Below are 12,109 nucleotides of genomic sequence, written 5' to 3'. Positions count from 1 at the left end.
TGTATATGTACACATGTTCAAAACGATACTTTTCAATTAAACACTTGAGAAGAAACAATTGTATTCAATCGTCCATCTAGTCTGATCAATATGGACATTTATTAGATTAAATTAGCCCAATTTGCATAACAAAAGTCTATCTGAAATGCTATAACTGCTAATGTATTTACAATTCTCAAAAAGTCTATCTGAAATGCGATAAATGTTAATGTATTTACAATTCTCAGAGGGAACCACTCGCACATACTCCACAAACTGTAGTTCTAAACTTAAATACAAATGCATACACAAACATATATTAGCTGAAACAACTTACAGAATTATGTGGGCCAAACCAGTGAACAGCTGTCCTTTATCCATGTGATACGAGTCTGCTCAGTCTTACAAAGCCACAGCCCAGTGTATCACCCATCATTAAACAAAATACAATACTTTTGGATAGTTATTTTGAGATTTAAGGCTACTTAAAGGGTTAATTCTGATTTACCGTCGCTAGCGTAGGAATGAAACTTGTTCGTAACCCGGGGACTACCTGTATTCAGTTGAAGATGACCAAATACTCTAAATATTCACCATATGACTACTTTGTAAAGATGTTCATGCACTGGTGCCAGGAAGATCTAGTCTCTAATTATCTATTCATTACTGTAATATCACACTAATAGATGTTTGAATTGCTGGAAATGTATTGGATTAAAGAGGATTGTTGGCATTTACAAATTCAGGCCATAATTATGTTTAAATTACAAAACATATTTGTAGCTCACGCAACAGGGCCTTTGGGGTTGTTAAGTCTCAGAGGCAGCTGGACAGCTGCCCACTTCATTTTCTCTTGCAAATAAATTTGACAAAACAGATGGTTTCTACAAAAAGTGTTTGATCATTTTAGATCTCCTGTTCCAACCTAGCCTGATTACCAAAAAAAAAAAAGGCAATTTCCTTTAAACAATTCAATAAAAGGTTCGTAAAAATTTGATAGGGTGGGGAAAAAGTCTTCCTCGAGACAGGATTCGCAGGATTATACAAATCCATCTTCCTCTTATGTTGTTACCTTACATGGCTTTCTTTGTTTTTGTTCTCTCCATTCCCGTCAGGACAAGTCAACAACTCCAGAAGACAGAAGCTCGTGGGACAGTTTTAAGACGATGACCCCTGAACTGACCATAATGCCGGGAGAGCAGAAAGACCGCATGGAGCTTCACAATAAGAACTGGGACTCGTCATCTGCAAATACCCCGGACTCATCTGAGGGTGACTTCCAGACTGAAGTGTGAACACAATCCCATGTACACACACACATCAAAACGCTGAATTTCAGAAGAGATTTGCTTCAACTATCACTTGAAAATACACACAGACAGCTTCATACACAAATCTCCTGCAACATGCTCTGTTGGATTCTGGGCTCACTTTGTTTACTGCTGCAGTGGACAGACATGAAGAGAACTGTTCTAATCTATATTTTCACAGAGACTATTAAGAAGAAAGAACAGAAACTTGAAACGTCTTTGACTGAAGACCATTTTTAAATGAACTAAGAAACTATGAAAAAGTATTTCGGAGAAAATGTTTATTGCGAACTGCAAAAAAAAAAAAAAAAAAAAAAGATTTGCAGTGGGGGGAAAACTAAACGAAGACTTTCTGCACCATTCAGCTTTATTTGTTTTTATAGCGGGGGTGGGGGAAAATCTCACAAGAGTTTGACCCAATCCTTCTCCTGAAACCCAGCCACTCTGCTTTCATTTAATCCATTTGCCCCTATAATGGATGATATGAAAATCTAGTTTTCAGTATTTACATTTTTAATATTTTTTTTCAAGGTTCACTTGTGTCCTTTGCTTTTTTTTTTTTTTTTTTTTTTTTTGTCTATTATTTGGATAGATTTGTGGGTGGGGGCACTAAATAAGCTGCTCACGAATATGTGCCATCCTCTTTATTCAGGTTCCAGTTCAAAAGTTCCATCTTGACACCCTGCACAAATCCTCTTGTGCTAACATTGCATTTCATGTGTTGTGTATTTTCTATGGCTTAATTAAATAAATGTCCTCCCATATGGTTTGAAAAACTTTACTGAAAGAAGCTGTTATTGAAACATGTTATTTGGTGTGTTTGAGCAGAATAAGCAATTTTTTTCACATGGTTTTCTTCATTTTGATACAGTGGTACCTCTACTTACGAAATTAATTGGTTCTGGAAGTAGTTTCGTAACTTGAAAATTCTTTATGTAGAGAAGCGTTTTCCATTTAAGTGCCCTGATCAGTTTCAAGCCCCCCCAAAATTCAGACATGAATCTATTATGATACATAAAAATGCTTCAAAACATGTAACAAATACGTTACAATTAGATTATTGCACAATAAACATAAAATCAGAGTTGTTCGTAATGCAAAAAAAAAAAAAAAACACGAATACAGAATGTATGCTAATACACCTATGTAAGACCGTCGAAACACGAGTGGCAAATGAAAGGGACGCTGAGATACACACATAAACAAACAGTAGAGGTTCCTCTTCGCCAGTTGGATGCCACGAATGCTAGGCAGTAGCCAATAGGAGAGCAGCAATAAATACATTACATACAGTAAACACTGGGAGCTGCGAGCACCAGCCATACTGTATTTTTGGCTTTCGTATCCTGAAATTTCTTTCGTAACAAGAGGCAATATTTTCCCATCGAGGCATGTCTTAACCTGAAAATTCTGTATGTAGAGACATTTTTAAGTAGAGGTATCGCTGTATTTTTCTTTATTTGATTTTCTGCGAGGATGAGCCCACGTGGAGGAAAAAATAAGCAAATTAGGGAAATCAATTTTCTATTTTTATTCCATGAGCAAACTACCACTTAGAACACTGGAGTCATGGGGCCACACACAATGAACTCTTGGGGGGAAATTTCGCAAATGTTTTATTAAAGTGAAAATAAATGTCTTCTGCTTTCGACATACTACAGCAGAGTATACACACTGGTCAACAACTCTCGCACAATAAAAATATTATCAAATATAATAAATATCGTAATTTTCGGACTATAAGCCACACCTGACTATAAGCCGCGCCCCACAAATTTGACAAGAAAACGATTTGTTCCTGTGTAAGCCGCGCTGGACGATAAGCCACAGGTATAGTCACACCTAAAGATTACTGTCGTCACGATACTATAATATTTTCAACTTGATATATGGCGGAAAACACTCAGGTGTCTTGAAGTTCCGCTCTGAGTCCCGCAATTTAGTCAACTTTCAAAATTGTCCGATATACATGTGTGATACATCATTAGAAAGCTTAAAATCTCAATTTTATGGGGGAAGAAAAGTTTTGAAAAGGAGGGCATTTTTTTTATTATTTTTATTTTTTTATATTTTTTAAACAGCAAAACCCTACCTGGAGGTGAGAGCACGCGAGGACAGAATTACAGACGCCATGACTTTAATGAGATTTTATCGCGTACTTACTTGGTTTCGACCCAAAAACTCAATGTAGCATGTATCACTGAGTGTCAAGACACAGCTGTAAATGGCCACAGCTGGATTTTTGGGGGATTTTCTGGGTGAAACATGGTACTGTAACAAGGGTCGCGATGCAGAAATCGTAGACATCAAGGAGTGGTCGAGATTTCCTTTTTCATATATTGACCTTTTTAAACTTTTTTTTTTTTTGGATCGATTATTTATCATCTAACATATCGGAGAAAATGTGACAGTAACAAAAAAAATACACTTAAGCGATAGTTATGAGGTAGATATATGTGGCTTTTTTACAGACGCCATTTTTTTCATTGTGACATTTGTTTAGAAGTTTAAAATATGTGAGTTAATTATTTTTTTTAGTCGTTTTTTTTTCTTAAAACAAAATATGAGACATCAATTAATGATTCTAAGCTAAAAACGACAGACATTTTGAATAATAAATATAATTAATTACCTTCATTTTATAGCTGGGTTGAAACAAAAGCGGTTGCGCAATGTCTGTAAACGGGGGTTTTCAGGGTAAAACGGACAAATTAGAAATAGTTTGGGTGCTTAATGTGCCACGAATCTGCTATGGCAGCTTATAGACATATTGTTCTATCAAATACAACAGTTGTTTTGGCTTAAAATACAGCAGTTTCTTTTAAAGAGGAGTGGAAGAGCAGAAACTGCTTTTTCAGTCTTGTCTGTTTTCCGCCATCTATACTAAAAAAATATATATATATACTCAATTATCAATACCACATAAGTTTAAAAAAAAAAAGTTTTTTTAGTAAACTCGTTCAGTGCCATTGGACGATGTTAGCCATCCAGTCTTGTGGCTCATGAAAAATTAACTCTTTAAAAGAGTTTATCACTACTAGATGTCCAATCAATTTGAACTGGGAGGACGGCAGGGAAAGAATGTACATTCGCTAGAACCCTTCGATTTCAATTGGATTGGACGTCAAGCGCAGTCCACGGCAGCCAATGAGCCAGAGGAAAATGCTAAAATATCTTCAATTACTATCAAGAGTCGTAAAGAATCAAATTTACCCCATGACAACAAAATTTTCTTAACCTCTGATAGCCCAAAAACCAACAGATAAAAGACACGTGACAAATCAAATCTCGTATCCCGATCCAACATTTCAGTATCAATACAATTTCATACTTTTAACAACCCTACTAAATACGTACACCTTATCAGCCTGCAAAATCCACAAATAAAATGCATTGGAATATAAACTGCAGGATTGAAAACGGAAAAAGTAGCGGTTTATAGTCCGAAAATTATGGTAATGTTAAACTTAAGTTGAAAATAAGTTGAGAAAAAGTTGCTTCAAATCAACCATGCCAGCAGACTATCCAAAGAGAGAATCAATTTTTGGGGTGTAATAACAAAAAGTTACAATCCAAGCATTAATGTGAACCAAGGCGCACAGGTTTTTTTGTAGTGGGTGAGGAGGGACTCATGCCCAATGGTGAATCTTTTTGCTATTGTTTTAACCACACACAAGTCATAAAGTCATAAAATAAGATGGAGAAACTATTTCTACAATTCTGCACTTGAATTTAAACATGAGAAATCTATTTACAAACACATTGTACTGTATATCTAAATTCTTCAGGGTTTTTAAAGACATTCGCTCATTAGAAGAAGGACAGTATGGGTTTGATAGTTTACTGTTTCAGGTGCAATCTTTAAGAAAAATAAATACATTAATTTATTAAGACTTTTAAAGACTAGGATGCTAGGGGGATATATGGAAGGTGAACAATAAGGTACTGATCCAATGTTTTGTTTGATTTTGTCAGATGTGAACAAGGGCAAAATACAATTACTCTTTTTTTTTTTTTTTTTTTTTTTTTTACCAGCTTGGTTTGTATTCCTCCCTATAATATGCTTTCAATTGCTGCTGCCTTTTCTTCTACTCTATATGAATCTGTATACAAGATATGAAATCTTAATGTAAGCTGCTAAACCAGATGCATGCAATTTCCCTCCAGGATCTGTCCATGTCATCGTGCTCTGACTTCTATAATTTGCTTGCAATGGGATAGAGTTGCAATGGTTCGAAGGCTACGGGCTGAAAGGAAGCAGAGGGACCAAAAGGTGAGTGAAAGTCCCTGTTTGACATTCAGCAGTCATACCTTGGTCGATATTAAAGGAAGACTTGTTTCCCGCTGTTGCTACATTTGCACACCAATCCAACACACACTGCCAGGAAGGGTGTCAAAGTGCAGGATGGATTCAATACATGGCTCGAACAGCTTCCATTAATCTGAGCGTGGGGTGGGAATGATGAAGGATATTAAGTGAGAAACAAAGGTGAAAATGGAATTCAATCACACGGAGCAAAAATGCTTGTTTTGGTGAATGCAGATTAAGAGTAGTGGGCTCAAATCTGTAATTACAGGGATAAAGATTTGTCCTGACATTTTCCAATGCAGCCCTCAAACCATCTGTTAAAAGAATCCCTAATGTGGTCCTAGTCCAACGCAGCACAGATGGTTGAGACATGAGTGCAGCTACTTTAACCTTTAAAGCCAAGCTGCCAATAGGCAACTCTTCCACTTGTTTTCTCTTGGAGGAATGCAAAAGGTTTCCCCTCAAGTCGCCAATGCTTAAGGTAACATTTTTCTGACCTTCTCGGAGGTCCGTGAACCTAGTTTGGTGTCCAAACATATTTCTTATAGCAACATAGAAGTGAACATCCAAGCAGGTAGTTTCAACCTTCTCATGAAAAAAATATTTTTGCTATAAGAACACAGGATGAACCTTCAATGCTCCTTGTTCCCATGACAACTTAAGTTCTACATGTGATATGTCGTGAGAAAGAATAGTTTCACAGTGTGAGATCAAATGTGATCATTTGAACGTAACAGAAAGGCTGTTTCAATGGCTCTTTTGCTTTATCTGTCTTTAAAATAGGATTAAAGAGATGACTAAAAAAATAAATCAGAATATATGGTCATAATATCAAATCCAACAAGCAACGATGAAACATGGTTCACAGAAAACCAAATTTGCTTTTGTGCATGCCTTCATTCTCTTGTAAGTCTCCATACTTTACACTACAACCACTTTACATTATTTTTTGTTTGTTTGTTTGAATATATGGCATTGTACAAAACTGCCATTCAATGTCTTTACAAAGTTGTTTTAAATTAAAAACATTATAATTGATCCCAATGTTTCTGATGTGTGTGTATGCTACCTTAAAGTGCCTCTGACAGCATAAAAAAAACAAACTTAAATACCATTATTATGTGAATTAGAATCATATTTTGAGTCGATTGGACTATGTACAACAATTTGGCAAAGCGCAGATGAGGAGAAGTCTTTTAATCTGACGTTTAGCCCCGCCTGTCATTATAGCGCTCTAGGGTCCCCAGCTGGAAGACGACGTCGGCAGGGTCACAATTTCATCTGATTTAGAATTCAGCCCATTGATGGGGAATTATTCAGAACGAGAAAAATGTGACGAAGAGAGCATCAAAATGTCATTGGTTCTACTCCAATATTTTTACAGGATATTATCTATAAATATTTTCCCTCAATTGCTAAAAAAATTGTATGGTCATGTCAAATAATAGTCTTGTGCTAAATGGAATATGAAATTTTAAAAATGCATTTATTTTAGTACGCCAGGACAAAATTACTCCATAATGGTCAAAATTGTTGACTTCTTGCACCTCCCAAACAATATTTTATGCCACCGGAGTTGGTCCAGCTTTGATCATTTCCCTGCCCGGGCTTCGGAGAGTGTAAACAAACCAGGATGCGTGAAAGCTAGCCGACATGTTAACCTCAACCCAGCTGAGTTTCCAAGTCTTATTCTTCCTTTTCGAAAATGAAAAATCACACAAAAGTACTCCAGATCATGTCACACATTGGCAGCATTGTGGATTGTCTTCATCCGATCGGCAACCCCCCCCCGGTGGCGAGCAAGTTACAGCTCGTCATTCCCCTGCTGCAGGCAGGAGTGCTCGTTGTCAGGTAAGAAGCTGGAGAATGACCGCCAGACAAACCGGCCGACGTCGGAGGAGCACATAGCTGCCCAAGTCCAACCCAAGGATGGTGGTCTATTGCCGGGCACACAAACAGGGCAAAGGGGGCTGGAAGTCTACACAATATGGAGAACCGCACGAGCATAAGCATAGTATAGCGCTCTCCCAGCAGGCACGCGAAGAGGACCGAGGGGGGTATGCGAAAAGCCGCCGGTTGTCGGCCAAGTGGCCTTCTCGGTGGACAAGGAGCATTGTCTGCCACAAAATGCAAGCCACCTCCTTATTCAAATGTGTGCCATGATCCCAGTATTTGACATAACACATGATGTTTACTCACTTCCTCGTAAGTCCAATGGTCCCACGGTTGTAGGACTTGTTTTGGCAAATCTCCGCGGTGAACGGGAACTTTTTGAAACCCAAAAAGGCTCACACGCCTCTCCCTGGTGCAACAACAAAACCCTGCAACACATTTGGCTGGCGTGATGCAAAAAATTAACGAATTACTCCGCAAAATCAGCTGAATCCGCATTCCATCTGCATGCTATAAAGCAATGCTGTATTGTAAGATGTAAGACTTCATATTCGCATTCCTTCTCAATCCAGGAAGTCACTCATTTTCATGAATATATAAATCAATCGCTTCCACACACATCCAAGCGGTCCATTTCATTCAGGAGCATTTCCTGGTTCTGCTCCTACCTCACCAACCGACAACAATTCATCACCATCAATCACTGCACAACCGCTCCTGTTCCCCTACCACAAGGTGTCCCCTAAGGTTCAGTTCTTGGTCCCCTCCTCTTCATTCTTTACATCCTCCCCTTAGTCAGATCATCCGGAAATATGGACTCCAATTTCGCTGTTACACTGATGACATCCAAATTTACTTCTCCACAAAACAAACTCGCACGGCACCGAATCCACACTTCACAACTCCCTCAGTGAAATTAAATCATGGATGCAAACAAACTATCTTCAACTCAACAGTAACAAATCGGACATAATCATCATCGATCCTGCAGCTCACATCAAAGACGGTCAATTTTCCCTCACCATCAACAACTGCACCCTGCCTCTCTCAACACATTCCCGCAACTTAGGTATCATTTTCGACAATAAACTAAGATTCAACCAGCACGTCAACCACATCACCAGAACTGCCTTCTTCCACCTCAAGAAAATTGCCCATCTTCGTCCCTCCCTCACTTTCTCCGCTGCTGAAACACTCATCCATTCCCACCAATCCCACCCACATTCATCACCTCCAGATTTGACTACTGTAATAGCATTCTTTTTGGTTCTCCATCCGAACTCATCAATAAACTACAATATATCCAAAACTCCGCTGCACGCCTTCTCACCTGGACCCCCCATAGGAACCACATTACCCCAGTCCTCCACAAACTGCACTGGCTTCCTATTTCATACAGTATACAGTTCAAAATCATCCTTCTCACTTACAAAGCACTCAATAACTTGGCCCCTCCCTACCTCACAGACCTTCTCTGTCCACACACCCCCTTCCCAACACCTCCGCTCTTCAAATGGAAACATCCTCACACCACCCCAACAAAGAACACACCGAACTTGGGGGGACAGAGCCTTCTACATTGCTGTCCCCTCACTTTGGTACTCACTCCCTAAACCCATCCGTACCTGTTCAGACCTTCCCACATTCAAAAAAAACTGTTAAAAACTCCTTTTTTTAAACTAGCTTTTAACTTATAAGTATTTTTTTCTTTTATTGCTTTGTTCTGTTCACATTGTTTGCTGTTTTTTTTTCAACTATAAAGCGTCTTTGAGCATTGGTAAAAGTGCTCTACAAATAAAATTTATTATTATTATTTAAAGCGTCTTTGAGCATTGGTAAAAGTGCTCTACAAGTCAAATGTATTATTATTATTATTATTAGGGTTGTTCCGATCATGTTTTTTTGCTCCCGATCCGATCCCGATCGTTTTAGTTTGAGTATCTGCCGATCACGATATTTCCCGATCCGATTGCTTTTTTTTTTTTTTTTTTGCTCCCGATTCAATTCCAATCATTCCCTATAATTTTCCCCGATCATATACATTTTGGCAATGCATTAAGAAAAAAATGAATAAAACTCGGACAAATATATACATTCAACATACAGTACATAAGTACAGTATTTGTTTATTATGACAATAAATCCTCAAGATGGCATTTACATTATTAACATTCTTTCTGTGAGAGGGATCCACGGATAGAAAGACTTGTAATTCTTAAAGGATAAATGTGACTTTGTATATTATGACTAAATATTGCCATCTAGTGTATTTGTTGAGCTTTCAGTAAATGATACTGCAGCCATTTAACTTCTGCTCAAATGCACGATGGGAAGTGCAACCATGACTGTGCGTAGTGGTACCAATTGATATATCTTCTCTGCGTTGGGAAATAACATAGGGTGTTAAGAAAAAGATCAACTACTACCTTTTTTCCCCACATTGCTTCCCACAATATTTCTAATTGATGAGAGAGGGATTGTAAAGCTTTAGCCAGCTAAAAAAAGGCTTCAAAGGCTGTGACAATTCTCTGTACTCATTTTACGTTGCCTTTTAGCTCTATGTATACGTAAAACGTTGCCATTATAGATTGAACGCGACAATGCTTGAGTGGGTAGTGCAGCGCAGCGTTAACTGCGTTAAATATTTTAATGTTATTACCGCCGTTAACGCGATAAATTTGATAGCCCTACTTTAAGCCAAAACTAAAGACTCTGGATGAGTGTAAGACATTTTGTCTGTAACGTTAAATACAATTAGAAAACGATTTAATTAAAAATATATATATACATATATATATATATATTAAAAAAGGCATGTTCGATATTTTTTTGCCGATTCCGATACTTTGAAAATGACGTGATCGGACCCGATCGATCGGCATCCCGATCGATCGGGACATCTTTAATTATTATTATTATCATTATTATTATTATAAAATACTGCGTGAAATAAACATGCTTTTTGCTGTCATAGCCACTTTAAGGTCGTTTGTGGACGACCAAATTTGTAATCCAGGAGCCTAACCGGAACTGATCAGAGAATCTCGTGGTCTGTTTTAGAATGTAGGCAAATAATAACAGTGATGTAATTCCAAGATAAAATCCATCCTAACTGGCCTTTTTATGTAATGTGAAAAAGAGTGATGCTTTAATAATGTAGTCAATGAGCAATGGAATTAAAGATGAACAGTGCGCATGCGTCAGTCACTCCACATTTCTCTCTGTGAGTGGCTTGTGTGCAGTTAAGTGTGGATGAGTCCGCCTACGGTGCTGCCATCAGTCACCCTGGAGAGAGGCCACCAACTGGAACTTTCTCAAGGGATGCAGGCAAGGTCAGCAGAGGAATAAAACAGAAGAGGCCAGCCCCAAGGATGAAATACATGGTGACAGAGTAAAAGCAAGAAAGGGCTCTTCACATCAAGCAGGAACAGTCACAGTGATTAGAGTGCCTCTTGGTTGTTTTTTACCCCAGAGGATTGTGGATGATTAGGATGGTAGTTGTGTGTCACTAGTAGCCTAAGGAGAAAAACAAAACCAGACAGGCTGAGTTGATGGATGAGTAGATTGAAGATGCGTATACTAATAAAGCTCCATAATGTCTTATTTTTGTCTTTATTTCAAAGATGGAACCATTGCTAAAAATTCTTGAAAGTTAAATATAGCTCTGTCCAGAAAATAGTCGTCACCTGCAGTCCTCAATTATGGTTATGGTGTTAGTAATATAATTATGTTAACCTCCTACCCAGAACCTGTTACGGCGGGATTTTGGTGTTGTGGAGATGCTGTCCGGCAGTGACAATATCCTAAAAAATGATCTTCCAATGTAAAACTCATTTAGTGAGTCTTATTTGCTGGATCAACATCTTCAGAGATGATACAGGATGGCAATGACTGGGAAAGACAGACAAAAACCCACGGGAATATTGAACTCATTGAGATCAGTTGTGTAAGAGCAAGGCAACCTGTGAGAGAAATTACATGTTTCACCTTAAAACTGAGGTAGAGCAAAGTCCCATGAGCCATGTGACAGGCACACCAGCCTGATGGACAGCAAATCTTATTCTCTTGACTCTTGAAATAGAGCAGACTACGTATGATGGAACCTCCTGAGATTATTACACAATGTAACAACATAAAATACTCATCCAAACATCTCATCTATTCTAATTCATTCTGCACTAGATTCCTGAGTGTTTTCCTGCCAATATTTCCCTTTCAAATCTACAGCTATTCGGTTGTGATTGAAGAGCCAGACTGGTCCTTGGAGGACCCATTCTCACAATCGCATTAAATTCTGCCCACATGAAATACATACACTGTCCTTTATCCAAACTCTGGCCGAACTAATCCGCAAAATGTCTCATTCCGAATTATCTAAACAGGATAACGCCCATATGGTGTTTGACACTTTGACGCCCCAAAATGAGGTAAAGGCCCAATTGATGCATCTTCTGGCTTCACCAAGCTCTCTAAACAAAGCACTCTTCACATATCATAGCAACCTACTTTCTGTCAGGATGAATTGCCTCTCCAAACTGCCAAGGGGCTTCTTGAAATACAGGCATAATTTAGTGGTAGGCTTAGTTTAATGTAATCCACTACAGGCTCTATCACATGC

At 38.3% G+C, this 12,109-nt stretch overlaps 2 protein-coding genes across 23 annotated transcripts in view; both read left to right on the top strand.

Moving 5' to 3' along the window:
- The window catches only part of adgrb2 (adhesion G protein-coupled receptor B2), a 288,153-nt gene extending 286,100 nt beyond the window's left edge, over positions 1 to 2,053 (top strand). For 16 of the 22 annotated variants that reach the window (XM_057827325.1, XM_057827328.1, XM_057827333.1 and 13 more), the window contains one exon: positions 1,095 to 2,053. In XM_057827325.1, coding sequence (XP_057683308.1) covers positions 1,095 to 1,274 — 180 coding nt within the window. In that variant the 3' untranslated portion in view covers positions 1,275 to 2,053. The remainder of the gene's footprint in view (positions 1 to 1,094) is intronic. The other 6 variants (XR_009061842.1, XR_009061841.1, XM_057827339.1 and 3 more) reach the window with 4 other exon arrangements.
- A 994-nt stretch (positions 2,054 to 3,047) lies between these two features.
- The window catches only part of col16a1 (collagen, type XVI, alpha 1), a 158,553-nt gene continuing 149,491 nt past the window's right edge, over positions 3,048 to 12,109 (top strand). Inside the window, exon 1 of the mRNA XM_057827320.1 lies at positions 3,048 to 5,562. The gene's annotated coding sequence lies outside the window, so the exon portion shown is untranslated. The remainder of the gene's footprint in view (positions 5,563 to 12,109) is intronic.

Source organism: Corythoichthys intestinalis, chromosome 22, assembly GCF_030265065.1.
Source record: "Corythoichthys intestinalis isolate RoL2023-P3 chromosome 22, ASM3026506v1, whole genome shotgun sequence".
In the NCBI taxonomy this organism is placed as follows: Eukaryota; Metazoa; Chordata; class Actinopteri; order Syngnathiformes; family Syngnathidae; genus Corythoichthys; species Corythoichthys intestinalis.
Note: the sequence above shows the minus strand (reverse complement) of the source record. Positions and strands in the feature narration are given on the sequence as shown.